We start from the raw sequence: 23,072 nt of genomic DNA on the forward strand, positions 1-23,072 counted from the left end.
ATAGTAATGTCATCCGCGTAGATAGAATAGCCAATATCCTGGACAGTGTCCAGTCTATTAGCCAACTTCGACATCGCCAGATTGAATAACATAGGCGAGAGTACGGATCCCTGCGGAGTACCACAGCAACCCAATTTAACGACTTCCGATTTTATCTCCCCAAACCTGAGACATGTCTTTCTATCCGTAAGGAAAGCCTTGACAAAATTGAAAAGCCGCTGCCCCATATTCAAGTCCGATAGCACCCGTAGAATGAAAGAATGTCGGATTTTATCGAAAGCTTTTTCCACATCAAGTCCAATTAGTGCCTTAGTATCCCTTGTTCGCCGGTCAAGGATCTCATGCTTAATCCTGATCATAGCATCCTGAGTCGAGAGGCCGGGCCGAAATCCTATCATCGAATGCGGAAAGACCCCATTGCCCTCAACATAACGCGTTAGCCTATTTAAAATGGCATGCTCAGCGACTTTTCCCAAACACGACGTCAGGGAAATGGGTCTGAGATTTTCAAGCCCTATGGCCTTGCCCGGTTTGGGTATCAGAACAGTAGTTGCCAGTTTCCACTCTTCCGGGAAAGAGCCTTCCTTCCATAGGCAATTGATCTGCCGCGTAAGGAACTCAATTGATCCATCGTCTAAATTCCGTAGCATTTTATTCGTAATGCCATCCGGCCCTGATGCCGATCGACCATTAAGATTCTTCAGCGCCATCCTGATATCACTTTCAGTAAATTCCGCGTCCATAGCTGCATTTTCGTTTCCACTATATTCCAAAACCACATCAGGTGTATCGTGCCAGGTCTCCAAAGGAAGGTATCTCTGAGCCAAATCCTTTAGCAACTCCTGCTCCGTGGAGTCCCGACACGCCTGATGGACCAGCTTACCTATCACAGTCCTCTGATTAGACTTAGTGTTTGTCTCATCTAGTAAATGTCTGAGCAAACTCCATGCGCCTCCCCTCTTAATGCGACCATCAATAGAATTGCACACTTCATCCCATTGCTGCTTGCACAGTACCCGACAATGGTCTTCAATTTCCTGATTAACCACTGCTATACGCTTTCTAAGCCTTCTATTTAATTTCTGACCCTTCCATCTCGCTAACATCGACTGCTTTGCTTCCAACAAATGTGCCAGGCGACTATCCATGTGTTCCGTGTCAATATCGGTCTGAACCTCTTTAGTGGACGCCTCAACGTCACTTTTAAGCTGGCTAGTCCTCTGTTCCAAGGTCAACTCATTTCCTTCATCATCGATTCTCTGCGCTCTTCTTTTCCTAAATGCATCCCAGTCAACCATCCTGAATGTGCGCTCCTTTTTATTAGCCACTGCCAAAGTAATCATAAGTATGTAATGATCGCTACCAAAATCTTTATTAGAATTGGACCAGGACGAATCCACCACCCCCCGAACAAAAGTGAGATCAGGTGTCGAATCTCTACATGTCGACGTGCCACATCTGGTGGGATACGAGGGGTCTGTAATCAGAGTTAAATTCAAGTCTAGTGCCTGCTGCCATAGCCTCTCCCCCTTAATAGTGCTATAAACATACTTCCACACATGATATGGTGCATTGAAGTCCCCTCCAATAAGCAACGGTGCATCCTTAGCCAGATTGGTTGCCTTGGTCAAGAGAGATTTGAAACTCTGCTTCGTGTCCCTGGGGCTACTGTACAGGTTAAGTAGGTAAACGCTCCTCTGACATGACCTTTGCCGACCTAAGATTACTTCCACCATAATATATTCAATCTTGCAATCTGCCATGTGAAGATCATGTCTAATATACGCCAACCTCCTATTAATGAGAGTAGCGAGTCCTCTGCCCTGTTCATTATCCTTAACTTCCGCTTTGAAATTCGTTAAGGTCACGTTAGACGTCAGTGTTTCCTGTAACATGATAACTTGAGGCTTGACACCATGCGTTCTAACAAACTGCTGCAGAGACGCCTTCTTATGATTGAACCCCCTACAATTCCACTGCCAAATACTAAATGAACTATTTAACAGAGCCATCTTGACCACGGAAATTTGGTGAACTAGTTTTGAGCTCAAGTCCACTCGGCGACTTACCCTGCTGGGCTAGCGGCCGAGTGCACTCCCGCTCCATAACAGGGACCACTGTCTCGTTTAGATATATTTCAATTTTGCCTAATCTCTGATCCGTGATATTTTCCCGTTCTTCTATCCGCTCCAGTCTACTAATGATCTGATTTACACTTTCTTGCAATGTCGCCATCATTGCTTTAAGCTCCGAACCGACTTTACCCTGAATCCGTACGGTCGAGGATAAGGCCCTCTTTTTCGGAGCAGGCGTCTCTTCGTCCGCCATGTTCTGTTCTGCGACCTCCACAGACCTTGGTACCTCAACCGTGTCATCATGTTTCCCAGTCTGTCTTAAGCTATCGTTGTTACCGGAAGGTAAGCCGTTCCTAAGTTCAGCTATCTCTTTTATAAGCCCGTCAATGGCTGCTTTTAAACTACGATTCTCTCTCTCCAATTGCGCAATCCTATCCCTATCCTTATTACCATCCACATGCTCCTGGCGCTGCTCGGGCGCTCGGCCGGCGCTGATGCCACCCTTGACCTTGTCAGCCCAGGTGGTCTGGCTCCCAGCTGCGCCGCCGCCGCCACCAGCTGCAGGAAAGCGCACCCGCGCCTCCATAGAAACGGATCGGCTCCTGGTCGTACGAGTCCCAGAAGATGGCCGCTGCCTCGACCTGGAGCGGCTCCTAGAGCGCGAGCGGCCCTTAGAGCGTTGGCGGGCGCTCACCAGCTGCACCATCTCAGCTGCCTCTTGTTCCGCCGTTAGCTCCGCCCTGGCTCTCTCCTGTCGTCGAACACGCACGACGTAGGGAAGCTGGTATTGTTGTCTGCATTGTTTATCCGCGGTCAGGTGTCGTCCGCCACAAAGCTTGCAACAAGGCACACAGTTGTGATCCTCTTCAGGGTTCCGAGCCCCGCATCCTCGGCATTCAAAACAATCGGGGGCTGGGCAGACGTCCGCCCGATGTCCAAGCTTGCCACACACATAACATACATCCAACTGCTTTCGATACAGGAAGCACCGTACCAGAGTTGGCCCATATCTGACGAAATTGGGCACCTTTAACCCATCGAAAACAATGATGACTGATCCTGTGTTTTTGATGCGTTTGGCCGCCATAGCCAGCGGATTGCGATCGTTAACAATGTTCCGCTCAAGTGTCGCGGGGCCATCCATAATGTCTACATTGCGAATGACCCCCTTACACGTAGTGTGTGGGGCCGTCTCGTACGCACTGACTTCAAAATCCTTGTCTGCCACTCTGATTGACCTGAGTCTCACATATCGTTCAGCGTTGCTCCTTTCTGGCGTACTAGCCACCAAGATATTTTGCATAAAGTTCGGGCAAATAACATCTTCCCGAATCTGTTCAATACCGAGGCCTGCCGCCTCTACGATTGCCTTGCCCACCGCTGTAGAGCTAACTTTCTCCAAATTCAGTCCACCCCGTGGGCGAATGACTATTTTGATGTGTTCTTGTGGCATCGGTGGCATGCGCGACGCCTTCACAATGCGATTCTTGATTGCCGAGCCTCCGCGCCGTTCACCTGCGCCCCGTCGTTCAGGCATCTCACTTGGCGAACCGCCATCACCTAATCCATGCCTCGTCGTTGTTCTAGATTTTCGGTTGGACACTGTCCGCCATCCAAGGTCTTCAGTAAAGTCCTCCGCCGGGAGCACTTCCCCTTCAACGTGCATTGCTGCCATGCCGCGCTAGGTCTACCAGACGCTAGCTCTCGGCCAGCGTGGCGTGAGCACAAAAGTTCCAATGAAGTCCAAAAAAGGGGTGGCCCACCTCAAAATCAGGTATCCGCTGAATCTTCTCTTCTTCACGGATCCGATGATATCAAATTTACACCACTAAGTGACCAAAAAAGGCTCGGAAGCTTCGAAAAAGACGGACCCATAAAAGCCCACAAGCCTCCTTCGAACTTCGTCGTCGTCTCGTTTTTTCTGGAAAACCCGTGTCTACAACAAAAAAACCTGGCGGCACAGATATCTCCAGTTCAGTCTCTCATGCCTGGCCCTACTCAGTGAAAAGATTGAGTATGATCTACGTTTCTTATTGCGATAGCCCTTACAGTCGAGCCCACTTATGGCAATACCGGTTTTAACAATATATCGGTTATAACAATAACAAGCTGCTGCACCATCAACTTTTGTATGCTTTCTATCGTGAAATAACCCACTTACTACAATGTCCCCATGCAGGGTTATCGCTCATAACGATGAAGTCTGCCTGCTGGGTGTCCGTGCCAAAGGGTAATGAAATGCAAAATCCTCGAAAAGAAAAAAGAAAGAAATTCAAGCCGATGCATGATCGCCCGCTACCTTAACGGCCACTGCGCATTCATTTTCCACCCTTCGAAACATGACTGGACTGCACCAACTGTGCCGACAACGCTGCGCTGCTTCCAGGTTACCTATGGCCCCTCATTCTGTGCAGTTCTGTCAATGGATGAAGTCGCTCGTGCTCGTCTTTGTTGGTGGCCTTGAAGTCATTCCTGGCCACCTGTTTTCTTAGCCTCATTTGACTTGCCGCCGAAGCAAAAAATGGCTGATCCGCCTGGTGATCATCGGCAATGCATGACGTTGGCGGCGAAAAGGAAGCACACTGCTATAGGTTTGGAAATGAAGTGCTTCTAACCAATGAGGTGATCGCCGGGAACATACTTGTATCGGACAGCAATGGTGACAGTGACGGCAACGATGATGTGGTAGGATAGGCTGCCTCTGCTTGCCATCTGCAGGGCCTCCTCACAGGAGGCCCTGCAGATGGCTCCGTCCCTTCAGGGCTTTGTTTTCACGAGGGACCTCCTGCTGCACTATGTGGAGCAGCTGGATGCCTTGGAGAAGGATGTCAACAAGCTTTGAGTATAGCAAGCAAGGCTGATGGACATGGGGTTTTCTTGTGCAACCCAGTGAAAAGTGCAACCCAGGCGAGATGCTTGTGGCGATCTCGCCCCAGCGTTTCTTCTGGATTTCTCAAGCTCACAGGCTACTGTGGCAACCTTCTTGCATTCTTTAAAGGTCCCCTTTGGGGTTACCAAAGCAATGCGTCGGCGGAGCTCATATCTCGCTTGCTGCCCATGACCCCTCTGTGCAGTTGTTATAGCACTGCCATTCTTGAATGCCGAAAGCTGCGGCTTGTTACAAGCGGTTGAAGCATGCAGGAAGCGAAGTTAAACAGTTAAATGAGTGAACACAATCAGCAGCCGGATGGAGGAAGGTTGTGGGGAGAGGCGCTGGCTTCCCTGCTTTTATAGTTTTCACACTACATCTCTGCCATTTCCCTATGTTGATTTTTTTATGCGAACCAGTTATGACAATTATTGGTTATAACAATGTAATCTTCGTGGCACTTGAATATTGTTATAAGTATATATGTACAGTCAAACGTCTATAATACGAAGTTGGCCAGAAATGATGTTTTAAACAATGTATGAATTCACCACCAATGCCAGTTTAGAAGCTACTTACTGACCGGGAAAAGAACTACATCACGATGCTCGCAAACACACACACTCAGACATGCTTTACTTGTGGGTAGGCAGCAAAAAATTGGCGATCTTCACTTGCCACCGTGGTGGCCTTACTGCGACATCTTCGAACTCGGTAAGGCCGCAAGCAAGTTTGTTCACGAGGCCCCGCTTCTCTGCAAAATCTTGCATGACGCTAATGAAGGGCGATCTGACGCTAATGAAGGGCGAGATAATGAAGGGCGATCGTCCACTTCCACATTGTCATTGTCGTCATCACTTTTGCTTGAAGATGGACGAGGTGCAACGGCGGCAACAACGTCGACTTCTCAAGCAAGAACTGTTGAATACCATGACAACACCATGACCGCAAACACCATGGATGAATGGAGAAAAAAAGTTCACGCAGGAACTTCTATGGGAGTTGTCCAAGTATGTATAAGCATTGTGCGACTTGCTCATCTCCACACAGCCTATGTCATTATCAATGTTATGAAACTTGATTCGGCCAATGCAAACAAACAACAACAGCACTGTGGTGACACGAAATGTTGAAGATGGCGGTGCAAGGTGCATTGATAAAGCAAGCAACGTACTGCACGTAGCGGTGCTCGGTGCGCTGATGACGTTCTGATCATTATAAGTCGTTATCGCTCATTAGCATCTTATCTATCCGCATCAAATGATTATGAGTCGTGATTAAATGTACACCAGCGGCGCCTGTGTATATATGGCACGGCCACGCGAACCGTATCTTGAAAACTATCTGCAATGCGGACAGAGAATGCCTACTGCTAATAGCTCTGCATGCTGCATTTCCGCTGCTGCGTGCTGAAGAGACACACGCGGGTCCACATCTTGAAAGCAATCTGCGAAAGAGGCAGGGTGCAGCTTCTGCCGAGAGCTTTGTAAGTGCTGTGTTCTTGCCACCTCGTTCACATTGAAGCGATGGGCAACGTGAAGATACAGTTGCCCACTGCTATGGGCTTTATCTTGAAAGTGGTCGTCTTACAGGATGGACAGACGGAGGGACATTTTTCTTGCTGGGGAAGCATAGAAATGGCTACGCATTAAAAAAAAAATGTGCTTCTGCGGGGTTACTACATGATTTGGATTGGATTGGGTTCGACGGCGATAGCGAATTCGCACCCCTACCGGCATCTTCTTCGTGTTACCGGAAGCCAGTCTCAAAGTCCATGCTTCTGTACGCTGCAATCGGCAACAGCAGCATGAGCAGGAACTACGTCATGGTGGCCTTATTTTAATGTCACTATTGCTGGCGGCTGCCATTCAGGTGTCGCAACTTGGGAATCCAATGTCTGTGCACATGAGATTTTTCCAATTTTGTGCCTGTGCATGTTGAACAAGAAATAAAATAGTACCCACTAACCATTTGGTGGGCAATGAGCAACTACGGCTTGAGTGGTCAGCCAATACATGGGGTTCAATGAGCGCTGGGTGGGGCAATCTTTGCAACTATGTTTAAACCGCAATTACACATTAAGTGGGTATGTATTAATGAGGTCTGATTATACATGGACTGTATATGGGCACTCCTGGTGCATTTTTGCCGTCGTCATCCCCGTTTCCGCATGTGTATGCTGCATGAGCGAGTGAATGTGCGCAAGGGTTAGCCGATGATGGCAGCTCACCCTCCGGTGGTGGCTTTGGTGGCTGCTGCGTATGGCATGGCCACGCGGGCCCTATCTTCAAAGCAATCAGTGATGCGGACAGAGTGTGTTGAGTGCTCATAGCTTCGTGTGCACTGTGTTTTCGCCACTTAGTTCACGCCGAAGTGAGGGGCAGCATGAAGGTCAATTCGCTCACTGCTGATGCTGCACTTCCTCACTCCAGCATTTTGACAGCGAGTTTCCGCGGTCATAGAGCGAGATGTGTTCATGTTTGTTTGTGCCCGCGTGAAACCATGCTTGTTAATTTAGTAAGCGAACATTTACAAGTTTATGCAGCTGATAAAACTACTATCCTTACTTCATATAGCTGTTGTTTAATTTGCTATCGCAATTGATGCTTCGCCTTCCAGGTGAAACTGCGACTTTTTTGTGAAATGCATATCAGACCAGCAGGCCATTTGCTTTTTTGCGTGAGCATAACGGGGATCTGCTCTTGCCAATAACGAACAGCCACAGTTTACACGAGCCATGGTTTTATATGAGCAGCAAGGAAAACTGAAAGCACCTTGCTCATTTTTCCTCCATGGCATGTACTATTTAGAGTTAATTTTCTGTTTGACAGCACCTAAAAGATGGTGGCATTTAAGATTCCTGGGGTTAATTATTTCCGATGACACGAGAGTGACTGCGTCTTTGTTGGGAGTGTACTTGCAGGGGTGTGGTGTGCCACAACGTTCAATATATAGAATGTGGCGGCAAACGGGAATTCAATAGCATAGCACATTGCTGTACTTTTGCATGAGATTTCGAATGGAATTTTACTACTCTTCGATACAGATAATAATTTGACATATCCTAGTTTAATATATCGGGGATTAAGAGTATTTGAAATGTAAAATTTTGTACAGAAGCTGCTCTAATATACACAATCTGAAAGTAGACTTCTTGGCGCAGTCCAACATTTCATTGAGGTTGGTCTTTACGTGACACTTCCCAGCAAGAAGGAAGATTTGGGTGGCAAGTTGCACAACATTGCCATTTGTTGGGCGTATTGGTAAACTGACTTGAAAAGCATATTTAGCACCAGCAAACAAGGACAGACAGTTGCACCAGTGTATTACTCCGAGATAAAACATGCTCGATTAGGAAGTTGCAGCATGTAGTGGCCGCTCACCTGAGACCATGAATTTTGCAGCTCTCCTGGTACTCCTTCAGGGCCTGAGCGGGATGGACGGACCAGCTTTGAGTCTGGTTGTCGGTACACACCAGCACCAGGTCAAAGACATGCTTTTGCTCACGGGCCCACTGCAGCGGAAGTGACACATCCACTGGGCCCATCGGCGTCTGCGAGTACAAGTAATCCGTTACTGTGAAGCTCAATCATGCTTGGCAGCATCAAAGCTGGAAGGCAGGTTGTTCAAGTCTGCAGGATTATTGACGTGACATTTTTTACTTGTCCCAAGTCATGTAAGCAGTGCAAAATTAGGCGAGGCACAAAGAAGAGATGCAGACGCCACACTTAATGGTGTCGGTGTAGCCTTCTTGACAACACATCCATCTTACTTAAATGGCTTAACCCTTTCTGTGTCGCTGACATACCGGTATGTCTCTGTGTTTCTGTCCCGCCATGTCACTGACGCACCCATATGCCCACCACTTTCTCCAGTTGAATGTGCACAGTAACATGAAGTTGGCGAGATGCGAGGTAGTTCCACCATCTGTCACATATTTCCAGAAGCTTACCAAAGTAGAATATCGAATTGAATATCAAATATCAGAAAATTTTTTGCAAAATTTAATCCTTACGGATTTTAGGCAAGAAAACATGGTGATGCACATGCTCGGGAGTCTCCTAATATTGCATAAATAGAATGTAACTACGTAAGTATGTAACTTAGGTACATATAAATCAAGATACAGAGTACAGTTTACTCTTATTACAGAGAATACCAAATTAGTATGCCAGCATTGATTACATATCAGTTGTAGTATATGATGGTCCGGAAAATATTTTTTATCAATAGAATTTCTGTCAAATAGAATCAAGTCTTTTTTTTTTTCCTTCTGAAACTAGAACATCAGTGACGTTCTGCAAGCCGAAGGTCGCTTTTAAAACTAACAGTGTGTGTAGTGACATGTCTTAATTTTTCTTCTATGCTGAGCACCCGGCGTCTTTTTTATCCGAGCTTCAGCATGACGCGAGTCCTTGTTTGCACGACACCACAACGCTTTCTGGCACAGTGCCAAAATGATGTTGATATTTATGTGGCTTCAAGCGCAAACACACAGGGCGCTTGGAGGCCGCTGTTCTGACCTCTGAGGCTTGTTGTTCTGCTGGGCCACTCAATGGAGATGATGCACCAACACGTTTGCATGACGAAAAGTGGAAGCACTACGTGTTAACCGATATGTACGCAATGACCTGGTATGGTTTGTGTGGATACAAGACACATTACGTTCAATGGCTGCTGAGTTGTGGATTTGACTTAACTACTTTTAAAACGAAACTACTATTGAAGCGGGTACGGTTTAACGAGGTTTTACTGTAATGACAATACGTAAAAATACACCCACCTTCATAGTCGCATTTAATTTAGGGCAGTGCCGGTGAGTGTGGCGGGCAGCTTCCTGTCAAAAACGGCAATGTACCGATGGCGATACTGCTCCGTGCCGTCACTGCTCGCTTTTTATGTGTGCACTGTACGAAATTAGGAATGGTTTATTTCAAATCCATATGGGCAAAACTGAACTACAGAAGGAGTTTTCTTCATCCTGATGGCCTGATTAGATTGAGGTCAGTCGCTCAGGTCCGCCAGCAGCAGACGCATGAACTACGCGACGGTAACATATAGGCTTAACCTCGGCTGAACATGATTGGGGGAGGAGGAATAAACTTTATTTGTGGACAGCAGATTGAGACCTAGGGATTTGGCATCGGCTCAAACTGTGTGTGTGAATGGCGAGGGCTGAAGTTCATGCAGCCAACACCGCAACACCACTTGTCTCCCATCTCTTGCACGTCTACAGGGAACGCAACTTCTCGTGACAGCAACATCTCATGCCGTGCACTAGCTCACAATCGTCGACTCCTCGATGCTCTCATCGCTGTCATCTGCATGATCCCGGCACACTCTGCATGGAACATTCCTGACGTCATGCATAATATGGCCTGTAACTGAGGAGGAGGCATGGTAGGGTGTTCAAGGCAATTAATTAAGTTCATTTGTAAAAAATCTTCGCAAGTCTCAAACCTGCTTTTTTGAGGACATGATGGAAGTGTTCAGAGGAACACTCCCAGTGAAGCCTCTAGCTTGCAGTTTCTTGGTGGTGGTGTCCTTGTGGGAGAAAACATCTGGTGGTGATATTCCTGGCGACTGCTTGCCGTGGTTCCTGGGTATGCGTGTTCGTAGCTGACGACCCATGAGCAGCTGGGACGGGCTGTAACCCATGACACCTGGTGTGTCGCGATACGCTAGCAGTGCCAGGAAGCGGTCAATGCTCTTGCGAAAGAGACCCTTCACAGTCTGCACTTCATGTTCCACCACACCATTTGACTGAGGCCAACCGGGACTGCTAGTAACGTGACTGAACCTATCATTTTTAGCAAAACTTGCAAACTCGTGTGACCAGAACTTTAACACTTCGGAGCACTTCCAGTATACCGAATCGAGCCATACCACTCTTGATAGCCGAAATCACCACCTGGCTGGAAGTGTTGTGTAGCATGACAACTTCAAGATAGAGTAAATAGTAGTCTACAAGCAGGAGATAATTTTTTTCCTCCATGCAGAACAAATCTGCCTCCACTTGTTGCCACATGCGCTCCATTAACCCTTGAACTCTTGTACTTGCACAACGTTCACACAATTCAACCATTGAAGCAATATGTTTGCCCATGTGAGGCCACCAAACAATGTCGCAGGCACGTGCCCTGATGTTAAAAGTCATTCATGCCCTGATGACCCTCATGGATTGCCTCCAACACATCCCTCTGCAAAGCTTCCAGAATCACGAGATTCCCTCCTTTAGGAAGCAATTCCTTGCTTAGTGTCACCTCCCATTGGTGCTTCCAATACTTCAAGAGGTTCGAAGCAACCTTGCTCTTTTAGGGCCAACCTTGCCTGCAATATTTCACGAGGGCGACGCACTCATCATCCATCGGCTGGTGTTGACCAACTGCCTCAAGGCTGACTGGTGTGCATTCCTCTATGATGCAGACAACCTCACTGACGTACAACTCCACCTGGTTTGCCTCAGCTGTGGATGCTGGTGCGATGGGGGGCTCAGTTGCCAGCAGCTTCCCCAGAACATACAAAATCCTGTACTGGTATCTCATCACTTCCAGCCAAATCCATCAGAAGTGGCATTCGCTCTGAATTGATGATGATGTCTCCAGACGACAACATGAAGAACAGCGAGCCACTTGCGGCGGCTGGCAAGGGACTTATGGTAGTCACTGCATTCCATTTGCAGCGGCCTCCTCAATTCAACTTCGAGACACTACAGCCACCATATATATACCATATACTGATAAGCACCTTCACCTAATATCTGTTTTGCAGCGTGCGGAGCGTAGTGCCATTGGTAGCGTACTGCACACTTTAAGTAGGTGATAATTCAAATGTGCCACCGTTCCCTGCTACAGGCAGCACAATGTTGGCACCACGTTTCGCTTCGACTGCATCCAGCTTCACCCACCAGCTCGATTTCGTTTCAGTTTCCCATCACCCGCTTAAAACGCCAAGCAATAGGAAAAAAACAAAACACGTCTCGGGCCGCCAGAGCCCCACCAGCTTGACGCACGTTCGCATATCGTGCTGCAACGATCTGCGCGACTCTTTGCATTATATAGATATCAACAATAGTTGACTCTGTCAAATTTTATTTAGGTACTTCGGATTGTATGTTTTCCTGGTTAGTACATTTTTTCCAAAACGTATGAATGAGGTTCTATTGTATACAGTCAACGACTGAATTTTCGGACGCTCAAATTTTCGGACATGCCTGATATTTCGGACGTCTTTGCGGCACCGCCACGAGCCCCATAGAATCAATGTATAAGGACATTTGAAGCTTCAGACGCTCGAACCCCCTGCCGTCCAATTTTCCGGACTTTTTGACGTGACGGAAGGTCCTTTGGCTCCTCGCGCAGCGCCCTTGCGAAGGAAATCGACTTGCAGCCGAAGCATATCACCGCTTTGAACCACAACTAGCCGAATCTAGCCGTCACACACCGATTTGGTCTGGCCATGCTGGCTATGTTATCGCCGCACTTCCGCCTCCGGCGGAGTTTCTGGAGCGGCGCCATTTCTGTGGCAATTTCGTTTGTTTGCGCAGGCCATGTTTTGGCTAACGTGGTGTGCGGTTGTGCTGTTGTATCAAGTGTGTTCTGCGACGCTAAGCCTAGGTGCTTCCGACGCTCGTCAGTGAACTCCACTGTTCGCAACTTCAGGATTTCGCTTGCCTTCGATAGCCCCCACTCCGTCTTCGTCGTCCTCGCCGATGGCATCGAAGCGCGGAAGGCAGCACCATCGGTTAACGATGGAGAAGAAAGCTGCCGTTATTAAGCAAGTCGTGAGCGGCCGATCGCAGGCTGACGTGAGCAAGGAGTTCGGCATCGGCTCCGCTCTGCTAGGGTTTCCATACCCGCGGAAATAACTTTTGAACAGTTTGTTGACGCTGACAACGAGCTGCACTTATGCGCAGAACTGACTGACGAGGAAATAGTCCGTCAGGTTGTGGGGGATTCAGAAGACTCCGATGTTGAAAATGAGGAGCCAATGCCTGCGCCGCCTACAAGCGCCGAGTTGATGCGAGCACTGTTGACTCTTTCATCGGTGTACAGTGCTGACATGACCCTTGCTCAGATCGAGGCGAATATGATCGCATGCAACCGGAACGCCTTCCAAACAACAATCAACAAGTTCTTCAAGCCACTGCAGCAATAACACCGGCTGCCCGACGATGCACATGTACATAATAAACCGGCAGTCGGCTACATACAGTTTTTGAACGCCTCTTTTTGTAGCCACTTCACTGATGCTTTGGCAGGGTTTCGGAAGCCAGGTACTTCGTCCTTTACCTATAGATCCGAAAAAAGAAAAAAAGTTCGTTTTTTGCATGCATTCATTTTTTCGGACTGCCTGAATTTTCGGACGTTTTTACGTTCCCTAGAGGGTCCGAAAAATCGGTCGTTGACTGTATCGGGAAATGAAAACACATATTAAGCTGTGCTCAAGTTTCGTATTAGGGAGTATCATAATCGTCAAACATATTTATTTTTTTACCTTGTGGTCTTCTCACTTTCGGCATACAAACCCAGTAGCCAGATTTAATTGTTATAATCAATAACTCAGCATAAAGGCATTGTAGTAAGTGGTTTATTTTACCACAGAACACACGCAAAAGTTTAAGGTCCTGCGGCTACTCATTGTTATATCTGATGTATTGTTAAAACCGGTATTGCTATAAGTGGGTTTGAATGTACTCATTTAGGTGAAACAGAGTTAGTCACTGCAATAAACATTCTGTCTGTGCTATTTGATTTAACAAAGCATTGCAAGACGTCACCACCAGTTAGTGTTCCTGTGTGCATAATTGGCATTTTAGTGTTATAATAATGGTAATAGTTCAGAATAAGACTCTTACCCCCGTATTCTCAAATGATCTTCTGTCTCAAAAGCTCTTCCTCCACTTCACTGAATTGGATACAGCCCCACCCTTTTATGAAAAATGTTGCACCATGGAGTATCATTGTCATGGAGTATCATTGCCATGGAGTAAATGCCATGGAGTATCATTGGAGCACAGTGACCGCTTCTTTCGAGGGGGGGTGCTGCCATCCACTGTCATGAGTGGATGTTGGTGGGAGTGTTGAGTGGAGGGACATTCTAGAATACAGGCGCTAATCACCCCGAACACTGGAAGGAATGTGCAACAGTGGATGCAATTGAATGTTGCCCTCTGCATGCATAAAGGCCCTCTGCGTGCATTATCTACCAGACACATCCTTCACGTAACTTAGAAATATTTTGCATAAGAAGAAAAAATGGCACGTATGGATACTTGATTTGCTATGACTTCCCGTATACCATATTTGCATGCAAATAGCACGACCATGAATATAATGCGGGGGGGACTTTCGGTCTCTCAGAAAAAAAGAAGAAAAAGCAAATAAAAAGCATATGATTGTAACATGAAGTTATGCCGAATAGAAACCGGAAACTACACGTAAAAGTTGATGCCTGCAGGGCACTTTATTCATCATTGCTGTGAACTGCCATTACAAAATACAGTGAAAGGATGAGTACATGCAGAATTTAATTGTCACTGCCAACGTCTTTATCAATGTCAACAAGAACAGTGCTGTCCCTCATGCCACCAAGGCTACTGGGCAGGCAGCACTACAGAAGTGCCAACGGCACAATCGAACATGGCTCCGTACGTGGTAACGATCGCAGCGTTGCTTAGTGGTTTAGCTCACTGCAATTTGAAACGCCAGGCATAAATAAAATAAAAAATGTTGTTATGCCTGCGTCACAAACCTGACTATAAAGTGAGATGAATTTTGAGGTCCTAAATTTCTAAAAAGTAAAGAAAAAAACCTTCCACTATATTTGTGCAAATAAGGCAGTTTCCTACAAGCTAGTGTCTATGAGAGCGATGGTTCAGCTAGCATGGCAATGTCAGGTAGTAACATGGATTTGCCTGAACTTCTTCCTTCTGTCTTCAAACGGCATTGGGACTTGTCAAATCAATCATTTTCAAACAAAATATTTCGTCACTATTGAAAAAATTTGCATTAAGCATACACGTAGAAACTTATTGTCTTCATGTATTCAGAAAAAATAAGATTTCTTGATAATTTGGAAACATCATCACCACCTTATTTTATGTCTACTGCAAGCCGAAGGCTTCTTTCTTCCAACAATCTCCAATTACCCCCGTCTTGTGCTAGCTGATTACAACTTGCACCTGGAGATATCCTAATTTTCTAACCTCCTCGACTGCGCTTCCCTTCCCCTTGGCACCCATTCTGTAATTCTAGTGGTCCGCCACTTATTTGCCCTATGTACTACACGGCCTGTCCATCTCCATTTTTTTTTCTTAATGCCAACTAGAATATCGGCTATCCCTGCTTACTCTGATTCACACTGATCTGTTCCTGTCACTTAATTACACCTAACATTTTTCATTCCATCGCTCTTTGCACTGTCCTTAACTTGTTCTCGAGCTTCTTTGTCAACCTCCAAATTTCTGCCCCATATGTCAGCACCGGTAGAATGCATCGACTGTAAACCTTTCTTTTCCATGATAGTGGTAAGCTTCTAACCAGGATCTGGCAATTTCTGCCATATGCACTCCAACCCATTTTTATTCTTCTGTAAATTTCCTTCTCATCATCAGGACCCCCTTTGAGCAATTGACCTAGGTAAACAAATTACTTCACAGACTTTAGAGGCTGACTGGCAATCCTGAACTCTTGTTCCCTTGCCAGGCTATTGAGCATTATCTTTGTCTTTTGCATATTCATCTTCAACCCCACTCTTACAGTTTCTCTGTTAAGGTCTTCAATCATCTGTTGCAATTATCCCCAGTGCTGCTGAATGAGACGTCATCTGTGAACCGAAGGTTGTTGCTGTCAATCCTCACTCTTAAGCTTTCCCAGTCTAATAGCCTGAATACTTCTAAGCATGCAGTGAATAGCATTGGAGAGATTGTGTTTCCTTGCCTGACCTCTTTCTTGTTAGGTAATTTTCTACTTTTCTTGTGGAGAAGCAAAGTAGTTGTGGAACCTTTATAGATATTTCCAAGGATATCCATGTATGCCTCCCGTACTCCTAGGTTATGCAATGCCTCCATGACTGCTGGTATCTCTACTGAGTCAAATGCGGTTTCATAAGCTATGAAAGCAATATAGCAAGGTTGATTGTACTCTGCAGATTTCTTAATTACCTGATTGATAACATGGACATGACACATTGTAGAATATTTCTTCCTGAAGCCAGCCTGTTCTCTTGGTTGGTTGAAGTGTTGCCCTGATTTTATTGAAATTAATCTTGGTGAATATTTTATACCATACTGAAAGCAAGCTAATGGGCCTATAATTTTTAAATTCTGTAATGTCTCCCTTCTTATGAGTTAGTATACTCTTGGCATTGTTTCAGCTCTCTGGCACAGCTGCCCAGAAGCCTAAAAAAGGCCGCAATGCCTATACAGGGCCACAATGTCTCACAGCTTCAAGTGTACCGGGGAAAAGCAGTAAGAGCAGATGAAACAACAGCTGATTTAATCAAAGATGGAAAGATACTATGCTTGAAAAGCTTGCTGGGCTTTACATGCAATTTGAAAACAAAGCATAACAAATAATGCCACAAGGATGTCTGAAGCCATAAGCATGAAAGCAAGACAAATCTGAGTACCGCTTATCATTCCCATGGTAGCCACATGATTGCAGAACTTGAGTCTCCGCTGGTAATTTTTGCTAAAAACTCCGTGACTACTACGACTTAAATGCAGCCTCTTATCTACTCCTTTGCTCTTGCCTACCTCGCGCAGGCGTCGGCTGATGTCGGCCAGGCTCATCTGAGCGTCCAGGTCAAGTGGTGCCAGGCCCCTTGCGGAGAAGGCCACTGCAGTGATCGCGTCCCTTGAGCGTACCAGTGCTTGCAGAAGCAGTGCCGACACCTCGGCGGGCGTCAGCCCATCAAGACCACGGGTGCGTGCATGGGTCATGGGGCCGCGGACATCCACAGCAACCAGGTAGCGCATGCCATTTGGGGGTACTGCCTGCACCAAGGGAATCTCCTGCTGCAGTAATCGCACCTACAAATCTAATAACACTGTAAAAATTGCAAAAATCTCGTGGAAATGACAAAGAGGGGGAGGGACAATAGCACAATTTTTTTTTGGAGATTGCTCTGTGCTCACACCTGCTCACACATGCACATGATTTACAATGATTGACCTTTAGATGCTGCACACAAACACCAAGAAACTAGCAACAACAGCCAAGATGGAAAAGCAATGCACTGTTTTAGATTGCAGGGATGTTTTCAGTAGACTCTGCTGTAGCCAATTTCGGGAGCTTTGGGAACTTGTCTGAATAAATTTGCTCAAAGCAAGTACCCCTCTGGTATGTGGCATCTTGTGCTGCAATAACAAGGCATTGAAGGCACCATTACAATTTTCGTTTTGCGTATGCGGTTCTTGCAATCTTGTAACACTCCATCCTTCAACAGCTTTGAAACTTTTTGTGAACAGAATCTATTTTTGTAAACATTGATGCAATATTTATAAAACTGTAGAATGAGACCAAATTCATAAACGTTAGGATAAATTTTGGGGAGTTGGCAGCTATGAGTAAGGCAGACCCGACCTCACCTGGCTAACCATAAGCCGACGGCTGGATATTTATTTACTGCATTGTCGCCAAATGTCAATGTAATGAACACAGATGCAGTCAAGACTCTTTATAATGAATAAGGATATAACAAATTATCGGATATAATCAAGTTATCTAAAATTTATCTCACTGATATCAGCATGTAACAAATATACAGTAGAACCCTGCTGATACTTTCCTCTTTCATACGTTTTCCCTGGTAAAGTCGACTCTTGTTACAACAGACAGACCCTGCTAATGCGACAAAAAACGTCCATTTTATCTGAAGTCCGTAATATCCGAAACGCCTCACTTCCGAAACATTGGTCATAATGTCTAACAACGTTATTGCAAAGAGTGAGTGACAAACGTCCAAAGTAAAAAAGAAAAAAGAAGTCTGTTTTGCTCGAAAGGCGAAGCATCGATTGCAATAGCAAATTAGTAGACAGCTATGCAAAGTAATTTTATCGCGCTCGTTGACCGCGGAAAGTCACTGTCAAAATGGAGTAGAAGCATGGCAGCAGCAGCAGCGAGTGAATTGACCTCTGTGCGGTCTCCCTTCCCATTTCAATGCGAACTAAACGTTGAAAGCACAGTGCATACGAAGCTACTAGCACTGGGCGCACTTTGTCCACATCGCAGATCGCTTTCAAGATACGGCGGCCGCGCTGTAAGCAGCAGCTGCCGGAGTAGAACCCCCTCCCACCCCCTTCCTTCCCACACGTGGCGCAAAGGAAGACGGCGCGTTTCTGCCCGGCCTTCCTCCCACATGCGCGTGATATTCAGCCACGATCGTCGACTGACTCTCACCAGTCGGTTGTTAGCCCGTGAAGACATGGCAAAAATATGATACGCCCGATTTTGAAAAAAAAAGAAAAATGACGCGAATTTTGTCTGCTGTAGCCGACAGTCCGTTGTAGCACGGACTATTAAAAGTGAACTTTATTGCATTCATAAAATTGGTAGAACAAACTAAGGTTGAAATGTGATCTGTTATACCCGAAAGTCTGTTGTATGCATGTCTGTTGTAACGAGTGTAGACAGTATAATGTCACTAAAGCCTGGTCCCAGGAAAAGCCGGGTCCCAGGGAAGGGCTCGTTGGCACCTCTATATTAGAATATCATTTCATATGTCATCATTCCAGCAACATTCCTGTATGATACGTTGCAATGTTGACAATAATAATAATAATAAGTTTTTGATATCGCTATAAGTGGACTACACTGCATAGCATTAGTGGTTTTACACTTGGATGTAACAATGAACATCCAATCAATGATCAACTTTTGTGTGTGTTCTATGGTAAAATAAACTGCCTACTACAATATGCCCATGCCGTGTTATTAGATATAACAATTAACTTTTGCTATTGGGTGTCTTCACACACACAAAAAAAAGGAGGAACAGGAAAAGAAAAAAAAAAAAGAAGTGAGTACCGCTTCGCCCCACACACTTTCGTACCAAGCACCCCGCATGGAAAGCCTTAATCACCCCTCTCCCGTCTCCCTTTTGCCCCCTCCCACGTCAGCGAGAAGGTGGGAGGTTGCCGGTAGAAGGGCACAAGGCTGGCGGTGCAATGCGATGAAGGCTTGCCATGTGGGGTGCATGGCACAAAGGTGGGTTTGGCAAATCAGCTCGCAAACTCTTTTCCCCGAGGATTCTTCCTTTTTTTCTTGGCGGCCTCACCCAGTAGCCAGATCTCATTGTTATACAGTCGCTGAGCAATAAATCGGACATGCTCACTAATTCGGACAGCTTCGCGGCACCGTCAACGGCCCCGGCATAGACTTAATGCGTAAAGACGACCGATAGTTCAGACAGCCGCCAGCTCTACATTCGTTTATCCGGACTCTGTCCATGGCTGTAGTGTGTGCCGACTCTGCCGCTATTATCCCCTCTGGCAACCTCGACAAGTCATCAAGCATGGCCTCAGAGATTGGACGTTAGACTGTAATCCCTGAGGCCTTGCCTTGGTTACAGCACTACGCATCAGAAATTTAACTGCAAATGCTAATCTTGGAGGCTTTGCCTGAATTATAGATCACATCAACATCTCAATCATCACATCTTATTCCGGCAACCCCATGCATGGCCTGCTCTCGCCATTCTCTTTGTTGAGTTTGCTTTTCACTATTCTGTGCTTGTTTGTTTAGTGTGCATTCTAGACAGTCCCTGCTGGCTCCAAGAAGTCCTTCTCGTGAACGTATCGACAGGCTGTGTCAAATGGAACCAGCAGTGCCCTTGCAGTCCGACTCGGAATGAGTCTTGAGTTGCAGTCCAAATGACTCCACAAATGAAGAGACTAAACCTGCCGCCTACGACAACATGCTCAAATGTGGACACCATTGACGACCTGCTAGACTGCGGTGTTGTCATGTACCGAACTAAATGATCATGAAATAGCTGAACAAGTTCTCCCACCATGAAACAGCGACTCTAACTCCAATGGACTCTAGCTTTTGCAGTCCTTGCATCGGCGTACAGCGACAGCACAAAACTGGCAGAAATACAGGCGTATTTGGTTGCACGTAAGTGGAAGTGCATGCAGCAATGAATAAACTATTTATTCCTTGCACACGTGCCGTAAAACATAAATAAAATGGTCTTTTTTGATTATTCACCTTTTTTGACATTCGACAGTTCGGACTTATTTACGTTCCCTGTGGAGTCCGAATTTTCGGTCGTCGACTGTAACCAATAACGTGGCACAGGAGCATTGTAGAAAGCGGTTTGTTTTACTATGGAACACTTACAAAAGTTGACTATGCATCGACTACCAATTTTTATACCCGATATATTGTTAAAACCAGTATTGTTATAAGTGGCTCAAAGTACGAGCTCGCACAGTCAATGATATGGACGATTCTGAAAACCGTGAGTGCAGTTGGCATCCGGCAACGAACATACTTCGCAACTTGGTTGCAAGCGTACATGTGACCTTTGGTTCAGTGTTCTTGTACAGTGCAGTCCACTTATTAACGACATCAAGAAGAAAGGAAAATCTGATTGTTATAACCGATCATTTCTATATCTGGACTGCCATAAAGAAAGAAAAAAAAAATAATGCTGCCGAATGCACCTTCATAGCTCCAAAATCACATTTGTCACTTATGATTAGAAACTGACGCTGTAGAAAGTAGGCTGTGAAAAATGAAACGTTTATGTGTACCTCTAGACAGCATGTCAAATGTTAGGTGTGCTGAAATAGTCAGAAAAATGCGCTTGCTTCTGTGGAAGTTTCGTGACTACTCCCACGGTTCGGTAGTGTCAGTGGTTGCTACCGTGTTGGTTTCACACATGGTGGGGGGGGTTTTGTCTTGGAGCACAAAGCCCGCCATTTCCATTCATCGTCGTGGTCATGGGTTTTAGCCTTCATGATCATGGCGCTCACAGTTTTCAGAATCGTCGATATAATAGACTGCTTGAGCTCGTACTTGTGAGTTTTGTAAAATTTGCAGCTTTGCGCTTTGTTCGGCGCACCCAGCACTGTTTCCGGGGCACATTTCTGCACTCGCTGAGGAAGGGAGGGAGATTGTAGAAAGTGAGTGCTGGCACGGTTAATTTTTTCCCCCTCTCTAAACGCTTGCTGGTGACATGAAGCAGCTAGCACCACCTTGTGGAACACTGTGCCAACTTGCGATGCTCTCAGTGGCTTTTGCAATTGGTGCGCTGGCGGGACACGCTGCACAGTAATGGCAGCAGATACGAACTCGCGTAGGCAAACTTTTCACCCTGTCTCGGTTAAGGGGAACTTAGCAACGCAAATTTCATGATTATTCTGCATGGAAAACTCCTCCCAAAAAGCAGAATTTCGATTGTTATATCCAGTATGCAGTGAATAACATATAGTTATGTTTTTTTTTCTTCTCACAGCCCTAATGCATAAGTTGATACTCTGAAGTTGACTCGACGTTATAACCAATATATTGTTATATGTGGTATTGCCCTAAGTGGATTGCACAGTATCAGTGGCAAGAGTCCTACCTCTGACCACCAACTGACATCTGACCATGATCCCAAAGATGGCCGAAAGAGCCAACGAAAGCTATTCGCTTTGAAGATGGAGCAGGGCAGGTCATGCAATGCGTAGGGCAAATTAACTGGTGGTCACTTAGAATCGGTGTCCAATGTCGTGCTCTCCCCTAAATGTTTTCTTTCCTGCGTGCCATGGCGCTGCACTTTCAACTTTGTGATGCTCACCCTGAATGAGTGCTCATGAAGGGTAGCAACAACATCGTCTAGCTGGTGCGACGATGATGACCGGTGGTGGTGGTTGTGGTGCTTGGGGCGTCCAGCCTCCAGGCTGCGCTTGAGGACATACGTCTCCAGGGGCCCCACCGGTGGGCAGTCCTTGTCACAGGCTGACTGCAGACGCTCTCGTAGCGCCCCCACTAGGGGACCTCGTGCCAGCAGTCCCGCCCTTGACAGCTGCGGCACGTGCGTCACCAATTCATGCAGGGGCAGACGGCGCACCAGGTACAGCCACACCTGCCACAGGCAACAGAAAGTAAAAGGCCTTTTGCATCGTTAAAGGAACATAAAAGAAAAACACTAAAGGTATTCAGATAAAAACAGCTACCACTGGGGACAAGACATGAAAGCGCACCAACATGGTGCTGATCGTGAACCAACTAGCCCGACAGTCAATCCTGCATCAAGTATTCTTCTGAAACTCCACTATGTTAACTTTGCAAAATGAGTCACTACCAGAAGAAAACAAAAAAATTAAAGCAAGCTTTAATTTTCTGTTTCTCTTTGCACCGAAACCACAGAGCTGGTATGTCTGTGTGACACCATGCTGTTATGGTGCAGTAAAGTTTTTGAAGCTTGCCAAGTTCAGTCTGTTGCTTGTTCGGGATGCAATGTAGTCCGTATTTACAAATCGACAATTAACTACACTTGTTCAAACTCTGTCAAAATTCATGTCATAATGGTGAGCTGGCACATTAATGTCAAGGCAGCATTGCCAGCAGTCTTTCGTTCTTGTGTCTGTTCTGAGCTTACCAAGCCTCATCTCATGGTAAGAGTAGCTTTCCTGCCCTTTCAGAAGCATAAATTACTAATACAGCTCAACCCATTATTCTATTAGAGCATTTATTATTCTATTTTCTCACTGCACAGGGCTGTTGACTATATATGTCTGATTAAATGTCATATTGTTGACTGATTTCAACCAAACGAAAGTGAAGGAGCACTTCTGCACTTCATGGGCGTCGTATACGGCAATTGTAATTGTGCATTCATGGATAAAGGCACGACGACTCCACAACAATGTGAGCAGTGTGGCAGCAATGATGATGAGAATGGCACGATGACACCTCATTTACTTTAGTGCTCACTCAAAGTGCCTTACACGTAAGCATTGCAGAACAGTGCTATGCAATGCAGTGTTACATTCAAACTTACTTTAATAGGACATTCCTGCTTTGTACAGTAGAACTGGAGGGATTAGGGGACATATTAATTGACAGGTTCAGTGAGCTGAGTCAAAGGAAAAAGAGGGCTTGAAATTTTGACTGAACAAGAGAATAAGA

General features: G+C 46.0%; 1 protein-coding gene across 2 annotated transcripts in view; it reads right to left on the reverse strand.

The window, feature by feature from the left end:
* Positions 1-23,072, reverse strand: part of LOC142584992 (RNA-binding protein Ro60) — a 58,909-nt gene that overhangs the window by 17,521 nt on the left and 18,316 nt on the right. For both annotated transcript variants that reach the window (XM_075695394.1, XM_075695395.1), the window contains 3 exons: positions 21,739-22,026; positions 16,703-16,942; positions 8,328-8,497 (listed from right to left, as the gene is read on the reverse strand). In XM_075695394.1, the coding sequence (XP_075551509.1) occupies positions 8,328-8,497; positions 16,703-16,942; positions 21,739-22,026 (698 nt within the window). The remainder of the gene's footprint in view (positions 1-8,327; positions 8,498-16,702; positions 16,943-21,738; positions 22,027-23,072) is intronic.

The sequence above is a fragment of the Dermacentor variabilis genome, chromosome 6 (assembly GCF_050947875.1).
Source record: "Dermacentor variabilis isolate Ectoservices chromosome 6, ASM5094787v1, whole genome shotgun sequence".
NCBI classification, from domain to species: domain Eukaryota; kingdom Metazoa; phylum Arthropoda; class Arachnida; order Ixodida; family Ixodidae; genus Dermacentor; species Dermacentor variabilis.